Consider the following 20,155-nt stretch of genomic DNA (forward strand, 5'->3'; position numbering starts at 1 on the left):
CCAGCCCTTCAGCCCCGCCCACCCAGGAGGGGATGCACGTCTTACGTCCGCCAACGTGCAGCGGCCATCATTGATTGGGTCGGTGACGCCGCTCGCGGAAGGAAGTTCCTTTCCTTGCAGCATTTCCGGTGTGACGACGGTGGCCTGAGCTGTTTAGAGAGAGTTCCTCCACTCTTCTCCGACCATCTCAGATTTTTTTTAACCTGGATGTGACGCATTAAAGGACCCGACGGAAATAGAACTGAAGGCGTTCTAAAATGGCGAACCGTACGGTGAAAGATGCGCACAGCATCCACGGCACCAATCCTCAGTATCTGGTGGAGAAGATCATTCGGACGCGAATCTATGAGTCTAAGTACTGGAAAGAGGAGTGCTTTGGACTGACGGGTGAGCGGCAGCGCGCGGACCCTCCTCCCCCGCCCTGTGGCCCAGTTCTCCTGACTGGGCCCCGGTGGGACTGGCCCCCGGGCGTGAGACCGCAGGGGAATCTGTCAGTCGTTCAGAAAAATTTGAGCACCTAGTGCTAGTTTGTGCCTAGTTTTGTGTTGGGCTTTGGGGACACGGGAATCTGCTTATTTCGAAGGATGTCTGTGTTGGGTTTTTGGGTCTTTCCATGTTTAATAATAATCTGCTGAGTTCCCAAACTGTTAAGGTCAGGGACTCTGAAGTTCTGAAAGGAACTTGAACATACCCGAAACCCAATTCAGGGTCTTAACTATCCCTAAATCTGGATCATTTGCAGTATTTCCATGTTCGGGTAGAATATCAGTTCTTCAGAGAAGGCTTCCAAGTAGTCTTTCAGTCTTTGAATTCTAGCTCATTTTAGTAGCTGTGTTACCCCAGAGAACCATGTCTTCCTCTACTGTAAAACGAGTATAATGCCTACCCAAAGGGTTTCTCTGAGCATTAAATGCAATATGTATAAAAAGTATTTGGTATCGTTACAGGCATATATTTTAAGAAGCACTCAGCGGTTGTAATGGTGGTGCTAGTTGTTAGCACTGTTAACTACTCCTGTGCCGTTACTGTTGTTGCCACCACCACTACCCGTGTGCCCATGGACACATCATATTGTTTCTCCCTGAATCAACTGTTAAATTTTGGAGTCATAAATTTTGGGACCTTTTCTCATTACATAGTTCTCTCCTTGGGTGATCTCCACACTACAGTTACATCTTATATGTTGATGCCTTCAAATTTATCTCTCCAACCGAGATCTCTCTCTGAGATCTAAATCTCTAATTCCAAGACATGCCTACTCAGTATGTCCAAAAGTGAATTCATGACCTTTTCCCTCCAATGCTAGATTATGTTCGCTTGTTGTATAATTGTATTGCATTCTGCATCTTATTTCAACTATTCACCACACTTTCAATTTTCAATTCTTTCTGACTTGCCAGACTGTAAACTCTGTAAGCGCAGTAATTTTGTCCTTCTTTATCCCTCTACCTACATCTCTGGTATTTAGCACCTAGCTATAGATTTGACTCTCACTGTAGCCCTGAAACTTTGTATCTTTATTATTCACATTTGAACTGACAGTCTAAAAAGAAGTAAGGTAAAATGACTTGTCCTAGTGGGGTGCCTGGGTGGCTCAGTCGTTAAGCGTCTGCCTTCAGCTCGGGTCATGATCCCAGGGTCCTGGGACCAAGCCCCGCATTGGGCTCCCTGCTCAGCAGAAAGCCTGCTTCTCCCTCTCCCACTCCCCCTGCTGGTGTTCCCTCTCTCGCTGTGTCTCTCTCTGTCCAATAAATTAAATCTTTAAAAAAAAATAAAATGACTTGCCCTAGAGTTCACACAGCTAGTGTTTGCTTTTGAAAACAATTGCGGAAGGTTATTATCCCCCATTCTATAGATGACATTTGCTCAAGTTAATGTAGCTATCCAGTCATTTGCTGTTATTCTTTTAACTCAGAATCTGGCTGTTTTTCTCCAAACCTAATGGTGACAGGCATAGACTCTGAAGTCAGACTGCTAACGTGTAAATCCAGGCCCTGCTCCTCTCTGGCTGTAGGTCCCAAGCAAGTCATTTAACCTTTCTTAGCCTTTGTTTTCCTTAGCTGAAAACAGCCTCAGTGCAGGAATTTTATGGCTAATTGTGCAGATTAAATGAGATAATATGACATGCTTAGCAGAGTACCTGGCATGTAGTCATCTTTCAGTGTATATTGGCTGCTATTATAATTACTATTAATACATACTTGTTCTTCTAACATTAAACTGTCGATTAGTATTCAGGAGCACCAAACCTTGAACTAACTTATCTCCACTTCAGACTGGGAAAAGCTTGCCCCTAATATGCCTCTTTGTTTTTGTTTTTGTTTTTTTAGCTGAACTTGTAGTCGATAAAGCCATGGAGTTAAGGTTTGTGGGTGGTGTCTATGGTGGCAACATAAAGCCAACTCCCTTTCTGTGTTTGACCTTGAAGATGCTTCAGATTCAACCTGAGAAGGATATCATTGTAGAGTTTATCAAAAATGAAGATTTCAAGTGAGTGAAATTTTGATTAGCTAATATAAAAGCTTCAGTTTCAGTGGTCCAGAATTTGGCTTTGGTTAAGAGGAGTAAAAACAATGTATCTTGTTATTTTGTCTGTTCTGGTTGTATTGATCTTCTCCTATACATTCTCAGTCCTGGTAACTATGCCTCTCTCCCAAAAAGCATTTCACAAATTCACTGAACATATATTAAGCAGAAGTGAGTGCCTAGTTGTTGGTAGCAGTGGATGCTCAAAGATGAAAAAAACTACATAATGTGGTAGATAAGTGGGAAAACTTTGATGTAGGTGCAGGTTCATGTCCAGACTCAGGTCCAGTCATGTCCAAACTCATTGTGAACGTGGAGAAGTTACTATATTTTGTGAGCTTTACTTTCTTTACTGTAAAATGGAGACAATGATACCAATTCAAGATTGGTATGAGGATTAAAGAAGATAGTGCTGTATATCTCACAACACAGTGCCTTTTGCATGGTAAATACCCCCAAAATATCAGCTTCTCATATTATTGTATTATTCATTCTCAAGGAGTTCACAGAGAAGTATAGGAGACAGACACAGTAGCTTATTATGTGCCACCCTCTAAGGGCTTTACATATAATAATTTATTTAACCTTCGTAACAACCCTGCAAAATTATTATCCCTGTTACACAGGGGAGGAAACTTAGGTACAGATTAAGTAATTTCCTCAAGGTCAAACAGCTAGTAAGTGGCACAGCTGGCTTCAGTGTTCAAATTCTTTTCTACTCCATTCTGTTTGTCATATAAAGATGACTACTGAGTTTCAAATGCCTACTAGTTATTCCAAGTGGGGAATTTGAGTGGGTAGTTGGACACAGGAGAAAAGAAAAAGGAATCTTACAAAACACTAACAGCTAGAAAATAGCTTTTATAAGGCACTTACTATGTGCTATATGCTATGCTTAGCACTTCACACACATTCTCACCAAATAAACCAAGCCAGCAAATTAGGCACTACCATCTCCATTTTACAGGGATTGAGAAAGCAAGTGACTTGTCTAATGTAACAAAGCCAGTAAGTAATGGAATCAAAATTGTAACCCAGAAGACTTTTGACTTTTTTCCAGAACCAGCACTCTGTGCTGTCTAGCAACAATTTATGTATTCACATCTATGTATATTATTTCTTGTATTGTTAGTAAACATATATGTTATTGTTAAATTCAGTATCTCATTTGATTCTTACACTAATCCTATGAAGTAAATAGGTTCTATCTTCATGTTATACATGATAGAATAGACTCTGAAAGTTGAGCAACATGTTGCAAGTTCCTGCAGCCAGTGAGTGGTAGAATGGGAACGTGAACCCAGGTCCCATATTTTATCCATCTTTCTACTGCCCCATTTTGCCTCTAAAATTGCATTTCTCGGGGCGCCTGGGTGGCACAGCGGTTAAGCATCTGCCTTCGGCTCAGGGCGTGATCCTGGCGTTATGGGATCGAGCCCCACATCAGGCTCTTATGCAATGAGCCTGCTTCTTCCTCTCCCACTCCCCCTGCTTGTGTTCCCTCTCTCGCTGGCTGTCTCTATCTCTGTCGAATAAATAAATAAAATCTTTTAAAAANAAAAATAAAAATAAAATGAATCTCTTTGTAAATAAAAAATAAATAAATAAATAAATAAATAAATAAATAAATAAATAAAATTGCATTTCTCTCATCTGCCAAAGAAGAGAAAGAACTTTTNAAAATAAAATGAATCTCTTTGTAAATAAAAAATAAATAAATAAATAAATAAATAAATAAAATTGCATTTCTCTCATCTGCCAAAGAAGAGAAAGAACTTTTACATCTACTACTGTCATGAGAAAAGCCAAGTATGAAACCAAAGAACAAGAACTTTTTAGGATGGCCTATTGTTCACTGTCCTCTTTCTGTCAGGTATGTCCGCATGTTGGGAGCACTTTACATGAGGCTGACAGGCACTGCAATTGATTGCTACAAGTACTTAGAGCCTCTCTACAACGACTATCGAAAAATCAAGAGCCAGAATCGAAATGGGGGTGAGTATGGCACCGGGTGTTTGGACCTTCCTCCCTGAACCAGTTTTTTTTTCATCAATATCTCTACCTTCACAATGGAACATACCTTATGAATACTCTTCATCCTTGTTCTTACTGTCTTCATTTCGGTTTCTCCACCTCCTGCATGGAGTACTCCAGTAGACTCTGAGCTTCCTGTTGGCCTTACCCAGTCTACCCGTGTCTGTCTACCTTTCCAGCTGCATCTTATGTCAATCCCAGCCTTGCATCATGTGCTCCCTCCACATGTGCTCCACCCCATATGATCTCCCTCCAGAATGACCTCTGAAAAAGCCTTCCCTAAGCTTTATAAAGTTAGTTTTCCATATGTTACATCACTACGGTTATTTTTAACGGCCTCTTCTCTAGCACTGTACTTCACACTGTACTATAGATTAAATGTACTCATACTTATGTAGGAATCCCACTGAAAAATAGTAAGTATATCCAAAGGGGGTGGCTCCATACATTTTACAAAGATTTTTTTTGTGGTAGAGGGGGATTGCAGTCAAAACCTTTTTCTTCCTGGGGCACCTGGGTGGCACAGCAGTTAAGCGTCTGCCTTCGGCTCAGGGCGTTGTCCCGGCGTTGTGGGATCGAGCCCCACATCAGGCTCCTCCGCTGTGAGCCTGCTTCTTCCTCTCCCACTCCCCCTGCTTGTGTTCCCTCTCTCGCTGGCTGTCTCTATCTCTGTCAAATAAATAAATAAAATCTTTAAAAAAAAACAAAAAACTTTTTCTTCCTACTTAGTGTCATAACAAAAGATTAGTAAGATTTGCCTTTTACCTCTACATGTAACATTAAGCAGTAGAAGGTCAAGAATTTGGTATTTTACTGTAAACTTTATAAACTTATTAACTTGTTTATTGAATAAATACATAATTAAGTGCCAGTGTCATGCCAGGTACTGTGCTATGTACTGGAAATAACATGGTGAACAAGGTGGACATGGTCATGGCCATCATGGAACTCCTTATTTATGTTTATATTATGTTAAACTAAGATGGGGTTTTTCAACCTATTGACAGTTTGATCCAGATGATTCTTTGTTGTGGGGAGCTGTCCAGCCCATTGTAGGATATTTAGCCATATCCCTGGCCTCTACCTACTAGATGCCAGTAGCAGCCCCACTAGTTGTGGGTGGCAAAGTTAACCCCAGTTGGAGAACCACTGAACTAAGGTAATGTTTACTATGAAAATTCTGAAAACCTATTGCTTCATTTACCATATAAGATACAAGCTCTATATTTAGAAACATAGTGGATTCACATGAGAAACTGGACTTGAGTTACATGATCTGTTCAAGAGCATCACCCCTGGGCACCTGGGTGGCTGAGTCGGTTAAGCATCTGCCTTTGGCTCAGGGTATGATCCCAGGGTCCTGGGATCGAGCCCTACATCGGGCTCTCTGCTCAGCAGGGAGTTTGCTTCTCCCTCTCTCTTTACCCCCACCCCCGCTTGTGCTCTCTCTTACATGTTCTCTCTCTCTCAAATAAAATCTGAAAAAAAAAAAAAATCACCCCTATACAGTTCAGAACTGCTTGTGCTTGCTTTTGTGTTGTGTTTCCTGCTAACTGGGACAACCTCATGCATCCCTTTATCCCCAGCTCCAAGAAGAGGCCTGGCATATAGATGGCCTCAGTAAAGGTGAGCTGAATGAATGAAGGTAAGTGATGATGACAAGGCTATGAATGGCTGTAGTTTGAGCCCTGATCTGTCAGTAATCCCTTCTCTGTAACTGCCACACCGAATGGCTTTACTAGTAAATGTGCAGGGAAGGGAGGCTGTAGAGGATTCATTCACACTTTCTATACCGAGTACTTTTTACATACAGATATTTTACATGTAGAGTCTATAACCTTCTTTCTTATTGGCTATATAAATTTATTTCCAAGTTGCCTGAGCTGATGATTGTTCTTTCAGAGTTTGAACTGATGCATGTAGATGAGTTTATTGATGAACTGCTGCACAGTGAGAGAGTCTGTGATATCATTCTTCCCCGGCTACAGGTAAGATACAGAAGGTCTCTTATCAGAGTCACCCTTCTCTCCCCAAGACAGAGAGACAGGCAAGTACACATACACAATAAAACACTGAAGCCCATGGATCTCAGGGGTCCTCTTATCTTAATAAGTAGTCTTCATAGTATGAAAAAGCAGATTGGGAGAGGAAAACAGATAAAGTATTTGAAGGGTAGGGCTTTAAAAGTAACACAGGAAGACTGTCTTTAAAATGTTATATGAAGGAAATTGTAGGATGTAAAACATAAAAGGTCAGGAGTAGTAGACTGAGATATTAACCCCTTAAATGTCACCTTTATAACTCTGCTCCTTTTCCTAGTGATAAATGATGATCCGTGAAGCACCTTTCAGGAATGGATTTTGCAGAGTATTATTTTAAAACTACTGTTGCAAGATACAAAGGGAAAACAGAACAGTGGGTTGCCTAAAGAGAAAGGGAATGATCTATAATGGAGAGATGAAGGAGCAGAGAATTAGGAGATTAAATTTTTGTTGTTATAGCTGACTAGTTATGGAACCTGGTTTTATCTTCCTATCCATAAAATGGGGAAATTAGGCTACTTTAGTGGTCTTTAAACTACTCTGTGCGACTGTTTTAAGGCTTCTGAGAGGAGTAAGAGGAGACAGCCCCACGTATTCCAACCAGAGTAGTTCCTTTTTTCTCTAAATTACATATTGGGCTTGAGAGTGAGATTTCATTTGAACAGAGGGTTTTTTGCTTTTAAATGGCTTTATTAAGGTATAACTGACATAGATTGAACTACATTTATTTAAAGTGTACAGTTTAAGTTTTGCCTTATGTATACCCTTTGACACTGTCCTCACAATCAAGAATAGTGAATATATCCATCACCCCAAAAGTTCCTTTTTTTCCTTTTGTGTAATCCCTTCCTTCCCTCCTCTCTCACCCAAAGCAGCCATTGATATGCTGTCTGTCACAACAGATGTGTTTTGGAATTAATACATGTTTTTTTTTTTTCTTCCTTCACTCAGCATAGTAATATATATTTCATGATAATTATTTCAAAGTAGGGAATAGAATAAATTGCAGATATCTGAATCTTAAAAAAAAAAGATACATGATAAATGGGTCAGATGAAGCATCAAATCAGCTGGGCAAAAAGTAGTTGGTAGATGAATGCTCACATTTAAATCAAATGAATCAGCTCTTCCTCTACAGTGACCCAGTTAGAAGAATCTATAAAATAAAAATCCTGAAAATGAGTGTGATATATCCTTCCTATTCTGTATGGGCTACTGTACACTGTGTAGTGAAGAGAATAAGATTTCAAAACTGAAGATCTGCTTTCAGGGCCCACCTTTCACACTTCGTTGTGGTTATGTTAACTATCATCAGGTGCTCTCCTTTTTAGAAATACTGTAAGAAATGGATTATTTTGAAGTGCAATCAGTATGTAGCTAAGGGTTCGAAAGCCCATTCAGTTTTAAGCAAGCCTGTTGATGTAAATAAAACAAGACGGTCTGCATGGAGTGTAGAAGACCATAAAACATGCCTCACTGAGACAGAAAGTGAAATCTTACCGATGTATGTTTTATCACCAAGAAGTGTGGTCTGGTATGGGCCTCTGTGTGTTGTGGATGAAGGGACCCTTAAGACCACCTTTTATTCTGATTCTGTTCTTATTAAGGACCTCGTCAGTTTAGCCTCTGATGTGCCCTGACATTAGCAAGGAGCTGCTCTGAAATGAATTCTAATTTCATCAAACACAAATATTATGAATTAATATATTGATTTTAATCACTTCTGAGTCTGGTGAGCATTAGGAATTTGGGATGCCCTTGTCTTATGCAGTCCTAGATCCCAAACTGGTGATCCTGTAATTGGAGAGCCGTTTTCCAAGGAGCTCTTTAATGAGGGATTGACTTCACAGAGTAGCAGCTTTGTCTCATTTTCTCAACCTTTATAGAATTTTGTTAAGAGTGAGTAAGATCTAAGCTATATGTTATTGTTTATTCCAGGGCTATCCAACGTTCTTTATGTTCAGGACACAAGAAAATTATAAGGGATCTTATGACCCAGCCAGTCCCATTTGGCATCTTTTAACTCATCTTTGCCTTTCAGGTCCTTAATCATGCATTAAGCCAGCTAAGCTACATCTCAAAAGAAAATGGAACCAGGAGATGGACTGTTTATATCCTGTACTTGGTTCAAAATGCATGACTGTACTAGACAGTTCCCTAAATCCCAGGTCAAGTGGAGCTGGTGCTACTCCAGACCAGGACCCAAGGCACTCTTCAGCCCCCAAACTGGGCTGGGCCTCAGTAGGTCTTTTGGGGTAGATTCTGCGCTGACCCTCTCTTGGAACTACCAGCCACCAGAGTTACAGCTGTGAACGTATTGGCCCTTGTAAATGAAGCTCCATCTTTTATTCAGGGCTACACCTATACCATACTATACCATACCATACCATACTATACTATACTATACCTACACCTATGCTGTTTTAGTGATCTTAAGAGTAAAAGATCACAGAGAATAGAGCCAATGGAAAATGAAGTTGTTCCCTTCAATTTTGTATTTATCTACTTACAGGAGGGTGTAAGAGTATAGATTCCAAGAATGTTAAATTCCTTAGGAAAATCTTGAACTGTCTAGGATGTCTTTGAAATGAAATTGCCTCAGCTGTTGCTCACTAGTTTTCCTGTTAATCCCAGAGGCCCAGTGTTGGGGTTTCAGGATGTAGAGAACAAGGCCTCCTGACTCTCATTATGCTTTCTATAGAAACGCTATGTGCTAGAGGAAGCTGAGCAGCTAGAGCCTCGGGTTAGCGCGCTAGAAGAGGACATGGATGACGTGGAGTCCAGTGAAGAGGAGGAAGAGGAGGATGAGAAGGTCAGGCACCTGTGAGCTTAAGGGTTGAAGGAGGGATAATTATGGGGATGGGATGGGGGAATTGTCCTTCCCTGTTTTGTTTTCAAACTTTAATTTTTAACTTTCTTTAACCAAAGAACCAATTTCTTTAAATATTGTATAACTAGAGAATACAGTATTTATCATTTAGAGTATGGGCACTGGAGTTAAATAGACTTTGATTTGTATCTCAGCTCTCCATAATCTTGTACAAATTAATGTCAGTCTTTTCCTTTGTAAAGCACGGAGAGTGATACCTTTCTCTCAGGATTATCATGAGTATTAAATGAGATACGTAAAAAACCCTTCGCATAGTATTGGGACATTATAATTGACTCACAGTTCGTAGCTATTAAAATAAATACTTGGAACAAAAATAATACTGTTCATAGTTGAACCTATCCTAAGTAGGTGGCCTAGTTTAGGGGGGAAAAAAACGTACTGCCTGGTCATGTTCTTCACTGGTTAAAATGCTGAGAAGCTGAAAGCAACTTACCTATTATCAGGAAGCAGTCAGGTAAACTATCATCAATTCAACAGACTATTAGCTATTAAAACTGTTATGAAAAGTGTATGATAATGTGGAAATGCTTATGGTTAGAAAAGAAGGATCTGAAACTATTTTATGTATCAAAAAAAGGCTAGGGGGAAATGCAAGAAATGCTGGTTTATGGATACTGAGTGTAAATGGAAGTGTATCTCTGAGCCAGTAGGCTTCCTTTAAGGTGAGTGCAAAAGGAAGCATCATCTTAGCTCATGAATTTAAAGCCAAGCCAGGCTGAGGTGCTCTTCTGTGGTGAGTAAACCAAAAGTAGGCATTCTGTTTTTCCCTTTTTTAATGGAAAATTTCAATCATTTACCAAAGTAGAGAGAATGTGCCTCCATTTACGCATCATCTGGCCTCCATAATATCAACTCGGCCATTTTATTTCTTTTAAATCTCTATACCAAATTGTCCCCACACCAGTTTTCTTGACACAGATCACAGCCGTCATATATTTCATCCGTATTTCAGAAAAGGCCTAACCATGAGACCACTGTCAAACCCACATCAACAGTAATTTAATATCAGATATTCAGTATTGACACTAAAATTACACTGTATGTCAACTAACTAGAATTTAAACAAAACTTAAGGAAACAGTGTTCAGTATTCACATTTCCCCCCTTGTCCTGTATTTTTTAGTAGTTTGAATTAGCATTCAAACAGGGTCCATAAATCAAGTCATATTATTCTATACAGATTTTTACAATCTGTATTTTTCTGACGGTGTCCCTGTGAGGTCACTTAACATGTTTGTTTGTCCCTTGTATCTTATGTAAACTAATTCTTAGATCTGGAGGCTCAGTTGGATTTGAGATTTTTGTAGGCTTTGGAGTAGAGTAATACAGTACTTCATAGGTACTGGTGTGTACTCCCCCCCGCCCCGGCCCCAGGGTGAGCAAAGTATGGCTTTTTGTCATATTAGGAGCCACTGTGCCTAGATGATCTCTGCCTAGACCCATTAGGGGTTGTAAAATGGTGATATTCTAATTCTTTGTTTTTTCATTTATTACTTATAATGTTGCTGTAAAGAGTAATCTGCTAAATCAGTAGTTTTTCATAGGTACTGTTGATATAGAAAAGATAAATATTGGATTATTTATTTCTCTTTATCGGTTTTTAAAATAATGATTCCATAGTATCCTCCCAATGTGATGAGCTTTTGTCCTTGGTAACATTGTAAATGCGTGGATTTAAGCAAATTAGATGTGTTTTAAACTATCATAGTCCTTGTTGATACTGAAATTGTTCCCTCTTGGGCCAGTGGGGGGGCCCTCGACTTATGAGACTGATACAATCATGGTAGTCTCAGACTCCTTGCTTTCTGATAAGATAATATGTTCAGGTCATGTTCTATAAGCTTCTGCCCCCAACCTGAAATTAGCCATTTTTCCAGGGAGCCCTTGGTTTCATTTACAGGGAAAATGGTATTTAGATACCACAATCTGGGCACTATAAATGCTTACTGCTATGGTTTGGTCAGTTGGCAGACCTAGAGGAAAATTTTAAGATTAAAGTACACCTTATACTTAATCTTAGTGATCTTACATCTGTATCTCTTTTCTTTCACATTGGAAATCTAGCTTCTTAAGATAGCTCTCACTCTGCTTGCACAGTCCCAACACTATAGTACCAACACTAGAACAATAGTAGGATTGCTGGAATCAGTTCGGCTTTATTTGGTAGTTCTTTTTGTCCTTAGGGTTATCTGTGTATTTACTGTGTTTAAAGTCACTTGAAGGTAGAATTTGGGACAGGATAAGGATGGGAGTGTATATACTGTCCGTAAATGGTTCTCTGTAAGTCTGTGCTCATCGCTGACCTACTACCCATTTCTTTTTCAGTTGGAGAGAGTCCCATCACCTGATCACCGCCGGAGAAGCTACCGAGACTTGGACAAGCCCCGTCGTTCTCCCACATTGCGCTATAGAAGGAGTAGGAGCCGGTCTCCCAGAAGGTACGGCCCTAGTCTTTGGCCTCTTCATAGCATAGAAGTTTGGACTTCAGGGAAGGAAAAAATTCAGATTGTGGAGAATGTTTGCCCAGTGTAGTAATTGCTATAAAAAAACCACCCGCAAAACCTCCGTGGCAGACAGTAACCGTTTATTTAGTTCCACAAGTCTGCAGTCAGTGATTTAAGCTGGGGCTTGGATAGGCAGTTTGAAGTTCATGCACCTGTTTTGTGGTCAGCTATTTGCTAGTATAGGATGGCTTTTAATGAGGATGACTGGGCAACTCATCTCTGTGTGTCTCATTCTAGGCTAGGTCAGGCATGTTCTCACAGCAGTGGCAAAAGTAAAGAGCAGACAAGCTCAGTCATGCAAATTTCCTTCCAGTATCTGTTGGTATCACATTTGCAAATACCCCATTGGCCAAAGCAGGTCACATGACCAATCCCAGCCTTAGAGTGGGAGCTCACTAATAAAAAGTTATAGGACAAAGGTCATGGATAACAGAAATGGGTTAAGAATTGGGGGCAATCTTTGGAATCTATAACTGCAACGCACCTACTAAGGTTCTTCCTCTTTTCTTTCTGTATAGGCGGAGTCGGTCTCCTAAAAGGAGGAGGTAGGCCTTCGGTTGATTTGTAATGAAAGATAGGGAGGCTTTGGGGAGGGAGGGGTGCTGTTGTGGTGAGTATAATGTCAGATAAAGGGATCTGACCAATCTTTTCCACAGCCCCTCCCCTCGCCGAGAAAGGCATCGGAGCAAAAGCCCAAGACGTCACCGCAGCAGATCTCGAGACAGACGGCACAGATCCCGCTCCAAGTCCCCAGGTATAGCATTTGGGCCTTTTGCTGTTGGTGGTCTTAAAGAAATGTAGTAAGTGTTTAGCCTCCTCCAGTACAGGAGTGCCTGGCTATATTACTGCTTAAAAGGAAATGAGAAGATGAAAATTAAAAGTTCACATCTTCACTTTCTCTTGCAAGCTTTGCTGAAAGGAGGATGAGCTTCAGTTTTTTCATCTGAAATTATAGGAATAAGACCTAACATAGTGGTAAATACTGAGTGTGATGTTTGTGAAATTAGCCATAACCCTCGAATGCTTATGAAATGGCTTCAATTCTTACACTTCCCCATAAACACACAGTTCAGAGAGTTGCTACCAAGAGGTGTGTCTAGCATAAGCCAAAAAAATATTACGCCAATTAAAGGGATTGGGAGAAGTGAAAATGACGGTGAAGGAGTAGTGGGTAGAATAACACTCATCCAGTGGCCTTTTCTTCCCCAGGTCATCACCGTAGTCACAGACACAGAAGCCACTCAAAATCTCCTGAAAGGTATGGATTGACTTTTAAGAATTTTTTCTTTATTCAGAAATTAAAGTCCCAATCACACAACTAAGTTAGACCTGAAATTTTGTTTTGATGGGGATATTTAGGAATTTTCCTTTATTACAGGACGAAATCTGCCCATTGCCCTGAGAATTACTAGAATTATGTATCTGTTTTGTGTAATTTTGTTTTTTTCCTTACCGGATTGCAGCTTTGGATAATGGGCATGAACTTTGGTCTCAGGAGACCTGTGGTTAAGTCCTAACTTTCAACACTTAACAGTTGAGGGACATTGGACAAGTCACTTTGATTTGATAAACCTTAGTTAGGAATTACTGCTATATGCTGTACACCATCAGGTACACTCTTATCCTCTCAGAGATTATTTCCTCAGTGGTAAATTGGATAGTAATACCTCACTCACTGTTGCTCTGAGACATAACACCAAGCACATTTAATGAATGAACATTGGGTATCCTCTCTATCCCCATCAGTATCTGTATACCCCGTCCTCCTCAGAGTTCTTGCCTAGCTCCTTGAACAGCTGTTAAATTTACTATGGTTCATATGTGTTACCATTTCAGATCTAAGAAAAGCCACAAGAAGAGCCGGAGAGGGAATGAGTAATGGACTCAGTTTGGTTTTAGTCCAAATGGCCACCTGTGGATCCGAAGGCATCTATGTGGAAGGGCCAGGCAGCTATGAGAATATTTTAGCTCTTTTTAACAAAGTTTCTCCACTTTCTTTTTCTCTTAAATCAAAGAGGTGCTGAGTTTTGTATCTCTCTGAGTCAGTCATACTCCACATTTGAGGGGTTAGTGCTTCCCAAGGGCGCTTTGGATCCCTTTGTGCAACCAACATTGACTGTACTCAAATTTATAAGGGTAGAAAGGATTTGAGCGGTGGAGAGGATGAATGACAAGGATAGGATGTGGCTGCCTGTTGACCCTTTTGTTATTAAGTTTTATACACCCATTTTCCATTTTTCTGTAGTTTAGTTTTGTTTTGCTCCACGATGGGAACTGTTCTGAGAATCCTGAGATTTGTGCTGCTATTACACTCAAAAATCAAGTCAGTAAAACCTATTACCTCCGATGCTTTTTTCCCCCCTGCAGGACCATGTAGTAGTAATAGCATGAAAACTGACGAGTTAGCGGCAGCTTTGTAAAGAAAAGGCGGCATTCAAATTTAAGACTTCTCTGGATCATTTAATCCAGTTGCATTGAACAGTTCAACAATGAAACTTAATACCTTTTATACAACATTCTTATACAATATTTCTGCTTCCTCAGGAGCCTTGAATTCTAGGTTATGGTGCTTAGCCTTTATCTTTTAAGCACTGACGTTATGCAAGTATAGTCATTAGCAGTAGGGCAACAAGACTGAAAAGAAGAGGAAAGGATCTAATACCACTTGGGGTTTTGACCTAAATTGCTAGAAAACAGTGCCATTCATTCACAAGCTACAAAATACAACAGGAAGAAGCCAGGCTTTAGAGGGGCATGTGGTCAAAACTGTGTTGGTAGTAAAAAGTGATACATTCACAATTTATCCTCAAGTGTAATTAGAGGCTGCAGTGGTATAACAAGATAAAGCCCAGGTTGTTAGAAATAGGACCTGGAGTTGAGCATAGTGATCTAACCCTGAATTTACAACATTTAGATAATTATGGAAGATGTAGAATTAAATGGGATTGCCCAGGAAGTGTTTATGTAAGAAAAGCCAACAGCAGAATCATTGGCAACACTCAACACTGGTGAGAGGAAGCAGTGCAATCAAACCAACTGAAAACGGAAATGAACCATTTATAAAGGTAGAATTAGGAGATAGTAAGGCAAAGAAGCTAAGGGTCTGAGGATTCAGAAGCAAAATAAGAAATGCAAAGTGTCCATGGGCACTGATAATCAAGAGGGTGTTGGGATCTCTGCTAGAACAGTTCAGTCTACCAGTACTTACCTTTCCTTCTTGAAAAAGGGAAAAAAGTGAAAAAGAGTGGGAGAGGGAGAGTGATTTGACTTCCTACAGCTCTGGACCCAGCAAGAATTATGAAGACCAACTGCCTCACAGGATCCAGTTTCTTGGGAAGCTATATCTGGTCATACAATAAACATTCTTTTGCTTGCTATTGAACTAAAGGACTTTTGCAGCATATTAAAGCATTTTTGGATATTTGAGATTTCACATTCTTCAATGATTCCTCTCCTGACAATACTTGAGCTAATAAAAGTTGACCATAGGAGCTGTTGTTATGCATTATACAACTATATATAGGACTGCCTTTAAGAATTAAATATAAGCACCTCTGTTTACATCTGTTATTGAGTCCTAGCCATTATTTCTTCACCAAAGTGATCTAGAGGGAAAGAAATGTCTTCTGGCTTAATGACCTATGGACCAACCAAGTTATCATGCAGTATATTATTAAAATACTGAATTTTTAAAAAAATTCAAAAACCTGCCCCAAAAAACCCCCAACGACTTTGAATAAGAGAAATAAGTCTCCCCAAACTATAAACTTAATACACACTTATTTAGGTATATGGTGAAACCTGAACCAAATTATAGTAATACAGCCAACCTATAGCAAGAAGTGGATTGTTCCTATTCTTTGATTACTTCAAAGAGCTAAGAGTTCTTGAGTGGGGTATGTTGAACATCTCGTCTCTAGAGATTGATTTGGTAAATTAGAGAATTGCAGAGATGGGGCTTAAGGACAAACTTTGCTGAGGGCCATTTCTGTCACCTATGTGCTAGCCTACCGGATGAGGCCCTAGAACTAGCTTTCTAACTCTGACTAGCCAATATTAAGGAGCATTTTACCTCTGTACACATATATTCTGTAACTGAAACAATTTTAGTATGTTTTTAATATTGGGTGTAAACCACTAAATTTATTTCACTTCCCACAATTAATTTGGTGTAAGTCTTCCAATGTAACAACAATTCAACTTAAAGCTCGTTCCCCTAGCCCCTTTCTGTTATTATAGATTGACCTATGACCTAAGGTTAAGTAAGCATTAATCAGAAAAGAATGATCACATGTGCTGGGCACTACCTACAGAAAGTTAAAGTAACAAGTTCTCTTCAGACTCAAAAAGACCATAGTAAAGTGATGTTTAAAAAATGCCAAGTATACAAGTTCAAAGATGGTATTAAAAGGTAAGAGATGGAAATAAGCTTGGTGGAGCTTAAATGAAGATGTGAAAAATTGAAGAAATAAATGCCTTATTAGATAACAGAGTATAAAATAAAGCATAGAGAAAATAGGCTGGAGGAAATAAAAATGGAAAATAATAGAAGTTACAAAGGTAATAAAACACATGAAATCCTAGATGAAGCTATTCAGTAAATTCAATGTCCAGATACAAGAAATTTTTCTTGAAATAAAAATCTATCAAGAAATAACCTGATGAATTTAAGATATAAAGATTTATACGGACATCTAAGCAGAGAAATCAAGTCCTATATAATGACGGGGGGGAAAAAAGCTGGTCTCATCTTACAGCAAACTGCATGAAGCAGTGACTCAAAAAGGCTCTAGAGGTCTGTGGAAAATAGTGACAGGAATTTTATACCTAGTCAAAGATGTCTTTATTTTTTTTTTTAAGATTTTATTTATTTATTCGACAGAGATAGAGACAGCCAGCGAGAGAAACACAAGCAGGGGGAGTGGGAGAGGAAGAAGCAGGCTCATAGCAGAGGAGCCTGATGTGGGGCTCGATCCCGTAACGCCAGGATCACACCCTGAGCCGTAGGCAGACGCTTAACAACGCTGCCACCCAGGCGCCCCAAAGATGACTTTAAAATGTAAAGAGAATAGGCATTCCAATCACCTTGGGAAGAAAACTGCGGGATAATGAAATTCAGCCAACAAGAATCAAATTAAGGACTTTGAAAAAAGCAGTAAAAGGAATGGTACCAAATATTCTAAAAACTAAAAAAAAATAATGGGAAGTAATTTTAGGGCTCAACTTATATGTGAACATTGTCTATGTATGAAGTAATATAACCAAGAATTAGAGGAACTGTTAAGTGTGCTGATTTAATTTTTCATAACAGGAGTCATACATGGTTTCTAATTAAACATACATGAGAACTAGGAAAAAATAACTCTAGCCTCTTTAATGTTTTCTATAATTGTCCTTAATTTTAAGAGGAATCTTTTAGAACTACCATAGAAAAAACTTTAAGGTTGAGAATTTCTTCATTTCACATTTTTTCTTGTTAAATCCAAGTAAAATTAATTTGTTATATTTAGTAAACATAGCATATGAGCCCACTTTAGTAAAATTCTTTGTATGTATGTATGTATGTCTATGTTTAAGAAACAAAGACTGGCTGGCTTAGTTGGAAGAGCATGTGGCTCTTGATCTCAGTCATGAGTTCAAATCCCATGTTGGGTGTAAAGATTACTTAAAGAGGGGTGGAATGAGTGAAGTTCATCAGCTCTTAACTATTTATTTCTGATTGACGGACTTTTGGGTGATTTTTATACTTTGTTCTTTTATGTAATGTTCCTTTTTAAAAAAATAAACATTTAAATTAGCGTTTATAAGGAAACGAACTGTTTGGACTTAAAGCTATTTTATAAGCTTATCAACATTTTATATATTGTTTGTTGGGATCGCAAAGAGATAACCACTTTCCTGGAGGGCAATCTGGCAATATACAGCAGGAACCTTAGAACTTTTATCCTTTTTACCTAATAATCCCATATATGAATATAAACATAAATATATAAATTCACCATACTAGAATAATATACACAAAAATAGCTTTATCCCATCATTTTACATATTTTTTATATAGGAAGAAAAAAAGCAGAAATGTCCATCTGTAGGGGACTAAACAAATAAATGGTACAACATTAATATTCATACTTTTGAATAATCTTTAATGACAAAGTATTAATCTCTCCATGTCATTAAACATTATACAAAACATTTCAAAACAATACGATCTTAAGTTTGGTTTGTGTGTATACTCTAATTTGGGCACTTTTCAATTGCTCTACAATGAATTTGAATTCACAATCAAAACTTTTAAGTTTACAACTTCTATGAGAAGTTTGCAAACTTCTAAAACTGAGCTACTACTGTATAAATTACAAACTAAGAATATTCTATTTTTTCACTTGGTACAGTTTTGCCATTTATTGAACACTAGTAATTGATGAAGGAGGGGCAAGTGAGATCCTGAAAATTACTATATAGAACACTGTCATATAATTAAAACCTAGGTTACTGGGCTTTACTGCCCTAAAGGTACCTTTCACGAGGTGGTATGCTGCCTGCCTTTAGAAAGTAAGGCTGAGCTGGGGGCAGTCACTTGTTGATTTTTTTTTTTTTCAATAAAAATTTCAAATACAAATGAACATCCTGTATACCTCATCAACTGTTCTCCAAGACATGAAAAAAGATTAAATACATGAACACTAACTTTAAAAAAATCCTGAATGCTCCCAGTCATACAGGCATTCCTTATTGCACTTCACTTTATTGGACCTTCACAGATAATGAGTTTTGTTTTTTGGTTTCTTTTAACAAATCGAAGGTTTATGGCAACACTGCATCAAGCAAGTGTACTGGTACCTTTTGTCTAATGGCATTTGACAACTTTGTTTCTCTATCATATTCTGGTAATTCTCACAGTATTTCAAACTTTTTTATATTTGTCATGGTGATCCATGCCGTGGTTTGGGGTGCCACAAACCATGCCCATGTAAGACAGCAAACTTAATAAATGTGTGTGTTCTGACTGCTCTACTAACCAGCCATTCCCCTGTCTCCCTCTCCTTGGACTTCCCTATTCCCTGAGATACAATACTGAAATTAGGCTAATTTATAACCGTACAAAAATAAAAAAATAACCCTACAATGGCCCTAAATGTTCAAGTGAAAGGAAAAGTCAATCGATGTGGCAAACTTCACTGTCTTATTTTAAGAAATTGCCACAGCCACCCCAACCTTAAGCAACCACCACCCTGATCAGTCAGCACTCGTCGACATCAAGTTAAAAACCCTCCACCAGCAAAAAGATTACAACTCACTGAAGCTCAGCTGATGGTTAGCATTTTTTAGCAATAAAAATGTTTTAATTAAATTATATTTTCAACATAATGCTACTGCACATTTAATCAACTACAGTATAGTGTAAACGTAACTTTTATATGCACTGGGAAAATCAAAAAAGGCATTTGACTCACTTTACTGGGATACTCACTTTAGTGCAGTGATCTGGGACCTAACCTGCAAGATTTCTGAGGTATGCCTATATTTTAACACAAAGCATATACTGGGCCAGCTATCTCATGAACAAAACAAATGAGTGAACTCCATCATTTAGTAGGATTCTGAGAAATACTGAAGTTTTAATATGAAAAACTAACAGTAAACACACCTGATCTTAACATTTAATAAATACCTTTTCAGGGCTGCAAATATGGCAGGAAAGCCCTCAAACCTCCCACAATAGATTTCAAGCATCTTCCAAGTTGGAAAATATGGCAAAAGCCCAGGTAGCCTCCTATTTAAGTAATGCATTTCTGAGAAAGCAGAACAAAGATAATACACTGTCCTTAAAATATAGTTGTATTTACTTATTCTGTAGATTTCCAAATCTACACGATCATTTAGTCCAAAATCCCTGGCAAATATGTAACTGGGGGTTTTAGACAAAATGACCTCAATCTCAATGTAACAAAATACCACCAACAATATAAGTTCTAATTTCAACTACAATCAGTGATTATTGGTAAAAACCATCCTGGCAAGTATGCACTCCAGGTAGTAACAGAACTCAAAATGGACAGCCTGGCAAATACTAGTACCTCAGTAAATAAGAAGTATCTTCCCTGCACTCTAAATGCCAGTATCAGTGTCAGTGTTTAAAAACTCTCCTTCAA

General features: G+C 38.8%; 1 protein-coding gene across 1 annotated transcript; it reads left to right on the plus strand.

The window, feature by feature from the left end:
- The first annotated feature begins 183 nt into the window (after positions 1-183).
- On the plus strand, positions 184-13,977 carry PRPF38A (pre-mRNA processing factor 38A). Its single transcript, XM_002915731.4, has 10 exons — positions 184-387; positions 2,331-2,490; positions 4,400-4,521; positions 6,463-6,548; positions 9,304-9,414; positions 11,821-11,933; positions 12,518-12,544; positions 12,656-12,753; positions 13,209-13,257; positions 13,836-13,977. The coding sequence occupies exons 1-10, from the start codon at positions 258-260 to the stop codon at positions 13,876-13,878; spliced, it is 939 nt and encodes a 312-aa protein (XP_002915777.1). The 5' UTR covers positions 184-257; the 3' UTR covers positions 13,879-13,977.
- The last annotated feature ends 6,178 nt before the right edge of the window (positions 13,978-20,155 follow it).

This window comes from Ailuropoda melanoleuca, chromosome 2, assembly GCF_002007445.2.
Source record: "Ailuropoda melanoleuca isolate Jingjing chromosome 2, ASM200744v2, whole genome shotgun sequence".
In the NCBI taxonomy this organism is placed as follows: domain Eukaryota; kingdom Metazoa; phylum Chordata; class Mammalia; order Carnivora; family Ursidae; genus Ailuropoda; species Ailuropoda melanoleuca.